At 43.8% G+C, this 14,616-nt stretch overlaps 1 protein-coding gene across 1 annotated transcript in view; it reads right to left on the reverse strand.

Moving 5' to 3' along the window:
* The window catches only part of LOC134958802 (L-selectin-like), a 383,508-nt gene that overhangs the window by 52,109 nt on the left and 316,783 nt on the right, over nucleotides 1–14,616 (reverse strand). The window contains exon 8 of the mRNA XM_063941524.1: nucleotides 10,849–10,977. Within this exon, the coding sequence (XP_063797594.1) occupies nucleotides 10,849–10,977 (129 nt within the window). The remainder of the gene's footprint in view (nucleotides 1–10,848; nucleotides 10,978–14,616) is intronic.

The following is a 14,616-nucleotide window of genomic DNA, read 5'->3' on the forward strand; positions in this document are numbered from 1 at the left end:
TGCTTGGGGGAAAAGGGGAGTTATGGAGTCTCTGTGACAGAAACCTGCTCTTGAAATCAAGTGAGCTATGCCTGGTAATAATTTTGTGTATTGTTTTTTTTGGAGAGTTAGTTATCCTGTGTATAGTAAACACCGGACGGCAAGGTATATATTTTAATGTTGTATTTTTGTTTTCCTGCACAATAAAACTGGTTAAGGCCAGTTGCACCAAACCAATTGACTTGTGTGATCTCTCAGCTGTTGTATTCTGCCATCTAGCCCAGGAGATGCTACCTGTTCCCCTGATCCTGTTACAATGGACACATCAACTTTTACTGTACTAGGGGGGTGCAATAAGTTTCCTAGATGCAGAAAAAGTATTACATTTACATAGTGAACATTATATTTTTTGCCAGAGGAGTCTATGCAAAGTTGCATGTGCTCAAACCATTTGGTGAATCAGCTAAACAAGTCTGAAGAAAGAATGTCATCTACATGTTGGGTAAAAGTCTCCACTGCAGCTTCTGGTGACTCAAAACAAGCCCCATGCATCTTGTACTTGATTTGTGGGAACACAAAGAAGTCACAGGGTCCAGGTCTGGACTTAAGGTGGATGACCAAGCTCATGGATGTATTCATGGGCCACAAAATCCACCACTCTCCTGGACTTGTGGGCAGGTGCATTGTCATGATGGAGAATGGTACCACATGTGTGAGTACTTGAACAGCACCTGGAAATGGCTTCCAGCACTTGCGGATAGCATTGGTTGGTGTAACAGTCCCCAATGACTGTGCACTACTGCACAAGTCTTGGCCACAAAAACAGTTACCATCTGCTTGGCCATGCTGTGCTCACGTCGGAACTTCTGTGGTGGTGCACATCCAACTGAGATCCTCTGGGCTGATTGTTGACCAGTGTGTAGTAGGGGGGAGTTGAAACTGTAGATCCAGGATTCATCACCACTGATAATCTTCCAGGCAGAGTTTGAGCAACCACCATCAGTCCTGGCCAGCATGTTGCAGCACCAAGTCACCTGAGCCTCCTTTTGCTCTCGAGTCAGCTGATGGGGCACACAATGTGCAGAAACACTGCTTAGACCAATTTTTTTTGTGGAGTATCAAGTGGATGGATCCCAATGAGATAACCATCTTTTTTCTGCCTCGGTCAAGGTCACCATGGCATCCACCTCAACTATGGCCTGCACAGCAGTAACATTGTCCTTGGTAATGGGGGACACAGGTCAGCTGTAGCACTCCTCCTCTTCCAGGGACCATCTTCCATGGCAAAATTCTGCAAACCACTCAAATACAGTGATTCGGGATAGTTCTTCCTCCCCAAAAGCAGCTTGAAACTCTCCTGCTGTTGCAAGCCACTTTTGTAGTTGTTATGAAACTCCTTCATGATTACCTAAGACCCCAAGAGCCACTAGGGAGGGTCTTCTACCTATAACAACCGCCCATTTTTCCCTTAGTGTTTTATACACACACCTGTACTTAGGATGCTGCCAGGTCTTAAACCTCTAGGCAGTTGGGGCTCATATAACCAGCAGGAGATCGCAGGATATAGCTGGAGAAGTAACCCAGGATAATTTCGATAATTTCAATATGGCAGAGATATAAAACAATTTAAGCATGGTTTGAGCACATGCAACTTTGCATAGACTCCTCTCCAAAGACAATGAAACGAAAAGGTAATAAGAATACATCCAGGGAATAATATGCAGGTAGTATATGTTGATAACATAAGCTACACCGTGCAATCTTAGAAGGTACTGACAGCAAGGAAGGTATGTTTGGACAATGGACATGTATGGAGTGCACAGCAACTACAAATGAAGTAGAAACAGTAGTATACAATAATTCATTCAAGCCACAGGTAGTGTTCACAGCAAGGGATATGACCTCAGTTCCAAGCAGCAACTACTAGTGAAGTAGCAGTAATAAGGTAACTTGGTTCATGTAAGCCTCTGGTAGTAATATACAAAGATACAGGCACTTGGCTGAAAAAAATAGGGCTGAAAGATTGGTCAGGGCATTAGCAACAAGACTTCATAAAATTAGCAACAGACAGGAAGAGGGACTGAATGTTAGGGTCTCCTGCCCTGTGCTGCCACGTCGTCATGGCAACCGGGAGACAAGTGCTAGCGGAGTAACCTGAGCGCAGCTGATACTCCGGTTTGGGTCTTTTGCTGTGCAGTGGTTACAGGCAGGGGATCCGGTGCTGGTTTTTGTGCTCACAGTCTGTGAGGTCTGAGGGGGGCGTGGACAGCACCTGCTTTATAAGGCCTCTTCTCAGGTTAAGCAGATGCTGCTGAATCTTTGTTGGTTAGTCAGTTCCTGAAAGTTAGCCAGTACTGTGTAGCTTTGTATTTGTTGTTGCTTACTGCAAATAGGCCTGGGGATTTGGTACTACACTCTGCCAATCCAGACCTAGCAGTAAGACTGGAGTCAGTCGTTTAGCCTGCTGAGGTTCTTTTGATATTCTGTGAACCCAGCAGGTTTGTGGCTGTACTTTCAGACCTGCCTGCTTAATCCTCTCTCACTGTGCAGGGTGTCCATGTGTCAGTTTAGTGGCAGTAAGCTGTACCTGGGCCCTGCAAGTGAGAATTAGGATTGTGGAGACTCTCCTTGTGTCTATTATTCCATCTCTGACCAAGGAGTTTACTGCCACACCCGTTGGTAACCCTTTAGGGTTTTGCTGTTGCCCTTAGCAACAGCATTTCGGGTTCTCTACGTATTAAAACACATCTTGCTTTTTCCATCTGAGCATTTCTAATACTAGGGAGACACCCAGTTTCTTAGCCTCTGGGCTTCTCTGTTCACTCTGTGTTGGTTTTGTTACCCTATCACCTTCTGTGTACGTTATGTCATATTTCCCAGTCTGTCTGTGAGTTCATTTGTTTTGCATCCCTCTCTGTTCAGACACCAGTACATTCCTGCAGGCACTGGTGTGCATAACAGTTCAAACACCAGTACATTCCTGCAGGCACTGGTGTGCATAACATATTCAGCAGCCCAATACTCCTGTTGAAATTTTGTGGGAATATGGAGCATACCCCTCAAAATACGTTGCAACAGGTGGTCGATCAGGTGCAGGTCCTGACTCGTCAATTTAATGATTTGTCCATTAAAATGCACACCTCCCAGGCCGCTGGCGGAGCTGCCACAGCAGCAGCACCTTCAGGGGTTAAGGAGCCGAAAGTAAATCTTCCGGATCGTTTTTCTGGAGATCGCTCGCAGTTCTTTTGTTTCAAGGAGAGCTGCAAGTTATATTTCCAGCTTAGGCCTCAGTCTTCTGGGTCAGAGATTCAGCGGGTGGGCATAGTGATTTCCTTGCTACAAGGAGACCCACAGGTCTGGGCATATGGGTTGCAGCCTGACTGTCCGTCGCTTAAAAGTGTTGATGCTTTTTTTACGGCACTGGGCATGTTGTATGATGACCCTGACAAGACGGCCTCAGCCGAGGCTCAGATTTCGATCCTTAAGCAAGGGCGAAGGCCAGTTGAGGTTTACTGTACGGAGTTTCGGAGGTTGGCCCATGATACCCAGTGGAATGACCCAGCCCTGAGACACCAGTACCGAAGAGGTCTTTCTAACCAGATAAAAGACCAACTGGTACAATATCCCTTGCCTAATAGCTTGGATCAGCTCATGCAGTTATCCATCCGGGTGGATAGACGGCTGAGAGAGCGTAGGCTTGAAAGGGAGACCGAGGTTTCCTTCTTTCCCAAGGGAACCTCAGACTCTGAGGAATTTTCCGAGGAGCCTATGCAGATTGGGGCTACCCGCCTCTCCTCGCGTGAGAAGACGCGGAGGAGACAGCAGGGGTTGTGTTTGTACTGTGGGAATAAGGGTCATGTGGTAGTATCATGCCCAGAAAAGCCGGAAAACTTCAGGGCCTGAGGGTGATGGGAAATATCCTGTCAGGCCAGAAGTCAGAATTTCCCAAGAAGACTTTTATCATTCCGGTGACCTTGAAGATCCTCGGTCAAACTGTCAAGACTGGGGCCTTTGTGGACAGTGGGGCCGACGGGGTTTTTATGGACCGCCAATTCGCCCTGAAACACTCTGTTTCATTAGTACCCTTGGCGTCGGAAATTGAGATTTGTGGGTTAAACGGGGAACCATTATCCCAGGGTAAAATTACCTCTTGCACTAGCCAGATTTATTTGTTTATTGGAGCCACACACTCTGAAAAATTGTCCTTTTATGTGACTGTCTGTACTTTTGCCCCATTGGTGTTGGGGTTACCCTGGTTAAGGGCCCACAATCCTCAATTTGACTGGGTCTCTGGGGAGATTCTTAGTTGGGGTACTGATTGTTTCAGGAGTTGCTTGAGCCTTTCAGTCAGGCTCTCGCAGCTAAGTTTGCCAGGATTGCCAGGGTGTTATGCAGATTTTGCGGACGTGTTCTCCAAAAAAGTTGCAGAGGTACTACCTCCCCATCGCCCCTATGACTGTGCCATTAATTTGTTGCCGAATGCTAAGCTTCCCAAGAGCAGGTTGTACTCCCTGTCACGTCCTGAGACTCAGGCTATGGCAGAGTACATTCAGGAGAACTTGGCTAAAGGATTTATCAGACCTTCACAGTCTCCAGTTGGGTCGGGGTTCTTCTTCGTGGGTAAAAAGGACGGTTCATTGCGACCCTGCATCGACTTCAGGGAATTGAACCGTATCACGATTAAAAACTCATACCCACTGCCTCTCATTTCGGTCTTGTTTGACCAGCTTCGTACTGCCACCATTTTTTCTAAGATTGACCTACGCGGTGCGTACAATCTAATCCGAATAAGAGAGGGGGATGAATGGAAGACTGCCTTTAATACCCACTCAGGGCATTATGAATATTTGGTGATGCCTTTTGGGCTCTGTAATGCCCCGGCAGTCTTCCAGGATTTCATGAACGATGTGCTCAGGGAATATTTGGATAGATTCTTAGTTGTATACTTAGATGACATCCTAATCTTCTCCCATTCCCTGGAGGAACATCGGAAGCATGTACGCTTAGTCCTCCAGAAACTCAGAGACCACCGGCTTGGGGCGAAGCTGTAGAAGTGCGAATTTGAAGTTCAGCAAATCGCATTTCTAGGATATATTATCTCCCCAGAAGGTTTCCAAATGGAGGGTTCCAAGGTACAGGCAGTCCTGGATTGGGTGCAGCCCACTAGTTTGAAGGCGCTTCAGCGTTTCCTGGGCTTTGCAAATTTTTATAGACGATTTATCGCTGGATTTTCGTCTATAGTGGCGCCCTTGGTGGCACTCACTAAGAAAGGGGCGGATGTTGCTCACTGGTCTCGTGAGGCCAAAGCGGCTTTTGCCCGTCTCAAAAGGGCATTTGTCTCGGCCAAGGTGCTGCGACACCCAGATCCAGAGCATCCTTTTGTGGTGGAGGTGGATGCCTCTGAGATGGGTATTGGGGCAGTGCTCTCTCAGATGGGAGTGTCTGATAATCGCCTTCATCCCTGTGCTTACTTTTCCCGTAAATTTTCGCCTGCCGAGATGAATTATGACGTGGGTAACCGGGAATTGTTGGCTATTAAGGATGCACTCGAGGAGTGGAGACACTGGCTTGAGGGGGCTAAGTTTGTGGTCTCAATTCTCACCGACCATAAGAATTTGGCATATTTAGAGTCAGCGAAGCGTCTCAATGCCAGGCAGGCACGATGGGCTTTGTTTTTTGCTCGCTTTAATTTTTTGATAACATATCGCCCTGGGTCAAAAAACATCAAGGCTGATGCGCTCTCGCGGAATTTTGCTCCAATCCAGGAGACCACCGAGGAGCCGTTGCCCATTGTGTCCCCATCATGTATTAAAGTGGGCATTACCCAGGACCTCTTGTCATTAGTCCTTAGAGCACAGGAGCAGGCTCCTCCAGACCTTCCGGTAGGTCTTTTGTTTGTGCCTCCTAGGTTAAGACAGCGAGTGTTCCTGGAATTCCATGCCAAGAAGTCGGCAGGTCACCCGGGTATTGCCAGAACTCGGGAGTTGCTATCTAGGGCGGTGTGGTGGCCCTCGGTGGCTAAGGATGTGGATCAGTGGGTTCGGGCATGTGACATCTGTGCCCGAAATAAGACTCCTAGAGGGGTTCCTGTTGGCCCATTACATCCACTCTCTATTCCATCTAAGCCATGGACCCACATTTCAATGGATTTTGTTGTGGACTTGCCCAAATCCTCGGGGATGACAGCCATCTGGGTTGTCGTTGACAGGTTTTCGAAGATGGCGCACTTCGTTCCACTGGTTGGGCTGCCATCGGCCAGACGCCTGTCTGAATTATTTATGCTGCATGTTGTGCATCTCCACGGGTTGCCACTTGATGTGGTCTCTGACCGTGGATCCCAGTTTGTGGCCAAATTCTGGAGGGCATTTTGTTCCGATCTCCAGATTTCTGTCAGCTTGTCGTCAGGCTACCATCCGCAGTCTAATGGGCAGACTGAAAGGGTGAACCAGTCCTTGGAGCAGTTCCTCAGGTGTTATGTCTCCAAGTGTCAGACTGACTGGGTTGCTCATCTGTCAATGGCGGAGTTTGCCTATAACAACGCGGCTCACTCTGCTACAGGGATCTCTCCCTTCCTTTGTGTGTATGGGCATCATCCTAAGGCCAATTCTTTTGACCCCCTGGACTCCACGCCTGGTGGTTCCTCTGTCGTTTCGGTCCTTAGAGGTATTTGGAGGAAAGTGAAGAAAGCCCTTGTGTCTGTGTCATTAGTGACCAAAAGGGTTTTTGATAAGCGGAAAAGACCCTGCAGCTTCAAATTAGGAGACTTCGTCTGGTTGTCTACCAAGAATTTGAAGTTGAGACAGCCATCTCATAAGTTAGGCCCCCGGTTCATCGGCCCTTATAAGATCACCAGGGTTATCAATCCGGTGGCATTTCAGTTAGATCTGCCCCGTTCTTTGGGTATCAATAAAACATTTAATTGTTCCCTTTTAAAACGGGCGATTAGTAATCCTTCTTCCAGAGGAAGACCTACCCCTCTTCTGATACGTGGCCAGAGGGAGTTTGTTGTTGAAAGGATTCTTGACTCCAAGATGGTTCGGGGTCGGCTGTCATTTTTGGTGCACTGGAAGGGGTATGGCCCGGAGGAGCGGTCGTGGGTGCGCAGTTGTGATCTTCATGCCCCCAGACTGATACGCTCTTTCTTCTCGCAGTTCCCCGATAAACCCGGTGGTAGGGGTTCTTTGACCCCTCGTCAGAGGGGGGGTACTGTTAGGGTCTCCTGCCCTGTGCTGCCACGTCGTCATGGCAACTGGGAGACAAGTGCTAGCGGAGTAACCTGAGCGCAGCTGATACTCCGGTTCGGGTCTTTTGCTGTGCAGTGGTTACAGGCAGGGGATCCGGTGCTGGTTTTTGTGCTCACAGTCTGTGAGGTCTGAGGGGGGCGTGGACAGCACCTGCTTTATAAGGCCTCTTCTCAGGTTAAGCAGATGCTGCTGAATCTTTGTTGGTTAGTCAGTTCCTGAAAGTTAGCCAGTACTGTGTAGCTTTGTATTTGTTGTTGCTTACTGCAAATAGGCCTGGGGATTTGGTACTACACTCTGCCAATCCAGACCTAGCAGTAAGACTGGAGTCAGTCGTTTAGCCTGCTGAGGTTCTTTTGATATTCTGTGAACCCAGCAGGTTTGTGGCTGTACTTTCAGACCTGCCTGCTTAATCCTCTCTCACTGTGCAGGGTGTCCATGTGTCAGTTTAGTGGCAGTAAGCTGTACCTGGGCCCTGCAAGTGAGAATTAGGATTGTGGTGACTCTCCTTGTGTCTATTATTCCATCTCTGACCAAGGAGTTTACTGCCACACCCGTTGGTAACCCTTTAGGGTTTTGCTGTTGCCCTTAGCAACAGCATTTCGGGTTCTCTACGTATTAAAACACAACATCTTGCTTTTTCCATCTGAGCATTTCTAATACTAGGGAGACACCCAGTTTCTTAGCCTCTGGGCTTCTCTGTTCACTCTGTGTTGGTTTTGTTACCCTATCACCTTCTGTGTACGTTATGTCATATTTCCCAGTCTGTCTGTGAGTTCATTTGTTTTGCACTGGTGTGCATAACAGTTCAAACACCAGTACATTCCTGCAGGCACTGGTGTGCATAACACTGAATGACAAGGCTCCAGAAAGAAATGATAACCGGCAATGAAGCAAAGGACTGACTGCCTAATAACAGAAGTCAATCACACTGCTGCAGAGAGACCAGTCCATGATTACTCAAAGCAGCAACAGCTGAGTGGCTGCATGTATGAGAACAGCATAACGGCTGTTTAGTAAAACCCGGGACCAGAAAACACTGTGGCTACTCTGAGTCCCAGTTACCTAGCAATCACAGGACCATCGATTAGTGCGGTAGGTCTGACATGGCATCCTGATCGCCTGGCAATGGCCGGGACCCACACTGAGGGGGAGCCACATCTGTGCCTTATAACAGTAGAAGATAATAGCTTTCCAGTGGCCTCTGTAGAGCTCGATAATGAGTTTGTGAAGGAAATGAACATGCTAACTTCTTCTGTGTGTAGTGCTGTGTCAGGGCATGCTGGGATATGTAGTTTCACAACAGCTGGAGGGCCGCAGTTTGGACATGCCTGACTTACTGTATATACGCTTCTATGCCTTGACATTTTACAAAAACTTTAGTCAGAGATTAGAGTTGACAACTAGACAATCAGATTGTATCTACCTATGCACTGCACATCCGGAAACTTATTGCACACCCCTTTTTAGTTCACTTTCTCACAATTTAAATTTTTAAAAATATTGCTTGATCATTTTGGGTATTCTGAGACTCCTGAAAACCAAAAACCCAAGGTATAATTTGGGTGGGTACTGCATAAGATATTACTGATACTGATGTTGGAATGTTCCTCTGCTTTCATTTAGAATATATATTGCTGATAGTAAAAGTCTCAGTTATGTATGTGTGTGTGTGTGTGTGTGTGTGTGTGTGTGTGTGTGTGTGTGTGTGTGTATATATATATATACATATATATACATATATATATATATACACATACACACAGGGTGATTCAAAAGTCACAGTACACCCTTTTCTTTCAAAAACTGTGCCGGAAATAGAAAAACTGAATACTCCAGTAAGGTATGGGTGAGGTGGGCTATCTTTTACCGAACATGGGTGCCATCTTGAAATCGGCCATCTTGAATCTGAGTCAGTTTTTTCAAAGGGAAAGGGGGTCAAAAATGACAATCAAAATGACCTCAATTCTCTCCTCTTTTGTCAAAGCCATCTATAGTTACCTGCAACAAAAAAAAAGTGTTGTAACTTTTGAACCATAATTGCTATTTCAAATCTGTTTGCAGCAATAAACTTTTCAGCAAATTCTTATGATGTTTGACATGTTACATGACCCCCTTTCCATTTGAAAAAAACTGACAGATGCAAGATGACCCTTTTCAAGATGGCTCCCATGTTCGGTACATACCCTAAAAGATAGCCGACCTCACTCATACCTTACTGTAGTATTCAGTGTTCCCATTTCCTGCGGCTTTTGAATCACCGTGTGTGTGTGTGTGTGTGTGTGTGTGTATATATATATATATATATATATATATATATCTCCGCAGCTGGTACCATGCATGGGTAAAGCATTTTTTTTTACCAATATGGGTAAAGCATATTTCTTTTCTGTTTTGTTTCAAAATTTAGCATAGTGCTATAATGACTGCTTTCAATTAAGGCTATGAAAGGCCTAGTTGGGTGTGGCTCACAAGCCAGCCCTTGTATACTGTAGGTGTTGCCCTCTGTATCTGGGAGGTGAGTGTATTCAGCTGCAATGTAATGGTGTGCTGGGCATTTATGCTAGTGTTGGGACATGCAGAGAACTGGAGTCCCTTGATGGTGGGCTGCATGCTTATCTGTTCTGATCTAAACATTAACAAATCCCTCGCTTTTATTGCTAGACACACAGAGATTTGCAATATATTATTATGAATACCCATAGCAAAAGCTTTCTGCTTTGATGTTGGAATGTGACCAGCCCAAAAGGTGACAAAACAGGCTCAGTGACAAAGTCTTTAGACACTTAAAATGATGATTTAAAAAAAAATCAGAAATTTGTAAATGTAATTTTTATGATTTAATTCAGTCATTAAAACTAAATGTAAAAAATTGACCTAGTAGTCTACCACCACCATGGGGAATGTGTAATGTAGCATTGCCTCCCAGACCCTTGGTGGCAATGGATTTCTCCACTGCACCAGTAATCACCCTGTATCCATGAGTGTCACATAAACCCATGCAGTTTCCACATGTCTCAATTTGAATAATATCCAGTAGCTGAGTAATGATGATAGGTAGCCCTACTGCAGTTGAGCTTTGCACTTGCAGTTACTCTAGGACTTCTAGTGTTCTACCGGAGCCAAGACAGAATGGACCAGTCGCTTGCATGTAGACTGAATTATGGTTCTCACAGTGACTCACAGTCGTATCAGCAATAGGCAATAGTAATTGTGTCCATAAAGAGGTCAATGAGTTCACCCCCACCTCTGCATTTTTTCCTTATAACCTGTAGTGAGTGGTGACCTAGAAATGCAACAGTGCCCTACACAGATGTTAAAGGTGTTTAGATTATTTATCAAATTTACTTGTTTTTATACATTGGTATATTCATTAATTCAATATCTATTATCGCTATAATGTTCTGTTTAATTATCTATAATGTGCTATTTGTGTATGTACTTTCTGTTTGCCTGTATACAAATATAATATTGCTTGACATATTTAATATATCTTCAAGTATTTATTTAGTTCACTGGCTAAATAAAGACTGTTAATAATTATACTTTCAATCAATGCACAGCATTTCACAGTTAATGACCTCAGACATTACTTTTCATATAATTTGGAAAACCATTTTGTAATTACCTTTTTTACGTTGTCTGATAATCAACCACAAAGCTAATCCTAGGGTTAGTGCACTTGCAGCAGTCATCAACCCAACAATAAATACTGCTTTTTGATGATCCAGTGGATGATGCAGGAAAGTCATCTGTTCTAAATGAATAAACAAGTGTTCAGTGGATAGGAAGTAATATACTGTATGTTGTTGAAACACCTTTATAAACACTTGTGAAACTAAACAATAAAGATTTTCAATTCATAGTCAGTATAGATTATTCATAATAGAACATTGCAATACTGCTAGAGGGGGTTATTTAGTACATATTGCAAATTTAGCTAAAAAGTAGAATTTGCAATCTGTTCTTTCGCTTGCTTGGGGCTGCCCATTGCAGGGCAAGGACACCCAGCATGCACAATGACCTGCCCAGTGGCTGCCACTGCTATTTAATTGCTGTCGCAGCAACTGTGGATGACTCCCTGCAGCCGCAGCTAAGCTGCGTACACAGGCGATCCTCCCACTGAAAAAGCTGATGAGCCTTCCCCGTTTTCAATGCGCGGACCCCCACAACGCTCTCTCGCTGCCCCCTGCAAATGCCTCTGCCTGTCAATCAGACATCTCATTATGTGGCATCTAATTATAGTCCAATTAATCTGGAGTATACTGTAGATGTCTACTCAATAGCTTGTTGCTGTACAAATTACCACTGGGGAACAAAAAATATATTTTTTTCTGTTGCCAAAGATTTAAGATCGGTTTGCCAGTACTCGCGGGTCCTATTTTTGAATTAGATCTTCGCTATAGCGGAAATGGCTCCAGTTTTCAAATTAATGAAAAATTCTAAAATTCTATTATTTTCTCCATTTTAAAGTACCTTACTAGCCTAGGCCACTTAGTTTTGCTTTTTTAACAACTATCCTCTTTCAACAATAACAATAATTGTTTTATTTGTGATAACGTAGCTAGTAGTCACATTTGAGACACATAACACATTCATATCTCCTCAATAACGCTGGGAGGAGGCGTGGCAGTGCTGGGACATCTGCAAGCCATACTGTTATTCTTTAGCCAAGATAACAATCTTGTGTATTGCTACAATGTTCCTGAACTTCTCCAGATGATGGATTTACTGGTATATGAACAGAAGACAGGTGGCTCTTCTTGGATAGTTCTAAAAGGAGCTTAAAATGTGTATTACTGCACAATGGGAAACATTTGCATTGATCCCTATAGGTCATTCAACAAAACTTAAAGAACAGTATGAAAATATCAGGTTAGTGTTAGAAAAAAAATGCTTATTCTCAGCATCAGTGGTCTGTTTGTGTCGATTTAAAAATGGTAAACTTTCTTCTTGGGCAGCAAATTGGATATACTGAGTATCCTTGTCACATACGCTTATGGGATAGACAAAAGCACTGGCAGCAAACCATATGGCCTCCAAGAGAAGTTATAACTGTAGGAGAAGCCAACATCATTCATGAGCTCTTAAGGTGCATACACACGGTGAGATATTGACTATCTCCGATTTTGACTTTGCGATTTCCCCTGAACTCCCCAGAGCCCTGACCCACCGATATTGACTATCATAACTTGACTATGTGAGATTTTGACGAAGTGCCAATTTTGACTATACTACAGTATACAATATAGTCAAGACTGACTTGCCTGCACAGTCTATCTTTTCTTGCGATACTGACCCCACGGAAGTGCGCATCGGTATCACAACCTGTGTACATACGGTGCAATTTGCACTAACTTTGCTTACAATGTTGACTATATAGGGGTATATTCAATTCATGTTGGATCCTTTCCGATGGAAAGGATCCGACATGTGAGTATTCAATTACTCGGCCAAACTCAACAGGTTTGGCCCATTCCCGACAATGTCAATCTGACTTTTTTAAATGTCATATTGACATTGTCAGAAACGGGGCTAAAACCTGTTGAGTTTGGCCGTGTTTCCGACAATACACGTGGTTTCCGATAATCCACTTGTTTTCCGACAAGTCGGGAATTCCCGAGTTGTCGAAAAAAACAAGACCCATTGAATAGGTCGGTACCCATTCTGACCTAAAGCAGTCGGAAAACTGGCAACTACAATTGAATACAACCCATAGTCAAAATCATAAGGTTACATTGCACCGTGTGTATTGACCTTTAATTAACAGGAAAAAAATCATACTGCCGCCTCTACATATCAAACTGGGTTTAGTGAAACAATTTGTAAAAGCATTGGACAAGTCAGGCGATTGTTTCATGTACAGTATATGTGTTGAACATTTCCATCTCTTAGTATTGAAAAATTAAAGGCAGAAACTTTTGACGGCCCACAGATACGGAAACTGGTGATGGATCCAAATTTTACCACATTTATGACTGAAACCGAATCTGAAGCATGGCTGAGTTACAGTATGTGTCTGTAATTCAAAAATGTTTAGGCAATCACAAAGCAGACAACTATCCGGAATTAGTCACCAACATGCTAAAATGTTTTGACAAAGTAGGTGCCAACATGAGTATTAAATTACATTCTGTGTACAGCCATTTAGATCACTTCCTGTTCAATCTAGCATACAGTATGTAAGTGAATAACAGGGTGAACGGCTCCACCAGGATATACAGTTAATGGAAGAAAGATATCAAGGAAGGTGGGATTGTCACATGATGGCCAATTACTGTTGGAGTCTGCAGAGGGACTGCCCGCAACAAGAATACAAAAAAAAAAAAAAATCCTACAAAAAATGGTTCTCATAGCTTCCTAACACTTATGTACGTAATTATCCTGTGTCTTTTTATAACATTTTACAAATCAAATGTAATCAGAATTTAAAAAAATAATTGTAACTATTTTTAACATTGTTTAATTGAATTTTTCATAAATATTAAAGACATATGCATATATCAAAAACTAGAGCCAAATGAAAAATAAGTAGAGATGTGCGGCGGGCACTTTTCAGGTTTGGTTTTGGATCTGGATCCTCGCTCGTGTTTTGGATCTGGATTCGTTTTGCCAAAACCACCCTTTCGGATTTTGGTTTTGGATCTGGATGATTTTTGAAAAAAAACACAAAAACAGTTAAAATCTCAGAATTTGGGGGTAATTTTGAACCTACGGTATTATTAACCTCAATAACATTCATTTCCACTCATTTCCAGTCTATTCTGAACACCTCACAACTTTACAATATTGTTTTTAGGCCAAAAGGTTGCACTGAGGTTGCTGTATGACTAAGCTAAGCGACACAAGTGTGCGGCACAAACACCTGGACCATCTAGGAGTGGCACTGCAGTGTCAGACAGGATGGAACTTAAAAAAACTAGTCCCCAAACAGCACATGATGCTAAGAAGAAAAAGAGGTGCACTGAGATTGCTGTATAACTAAGCTAAGCGACACAAGTGTGCGGCACAAACACGTGGCCCATCTAGGAGTGGCACGCAGTGGCTGAATATTGAAAGTGGCCCGCAATTTTTTGGGCCACTGACAGCATCTCCTGCATGCCCCTGTCATTTCTCAAAAAATTCTGCACCACCAAATTAATTGTACAGTATGTGTAAAACATGTGACGTGCTGGAATTTGCCCAGATGTAATACACGCACAATATTGGTGGAACAGGAGATTGTACCCCTAAATCACACACACATAGTAAATCCTGTAAAAATAATTTGGATAATAATAACCCTTTTATTTGGACGGATTTATATAACAATGGCCCTCATTCCGAGTTGTTCGCTCGTTAGTTTTTTTTCACAACGGAGCGATTTGTCGCAAACTGCGCATGCACAATGTTCGCA

This window comes from Pseudophryne corroboree, chromosome 9, assembly GCF_028390025.1.
Source record: "Pseudophryne corroboree isolate aPseCor3 chromosome 9, aPseCor3.hap2, whole genome shotgun sequence".
NCBI classification, from domain to species: domain Eukaryota; kingdom Metazoa; phylum Chordata; class Amphibia; order Anura; family Myobatrachidae; genus Pseudophryne; species Pseudophryne corroboree.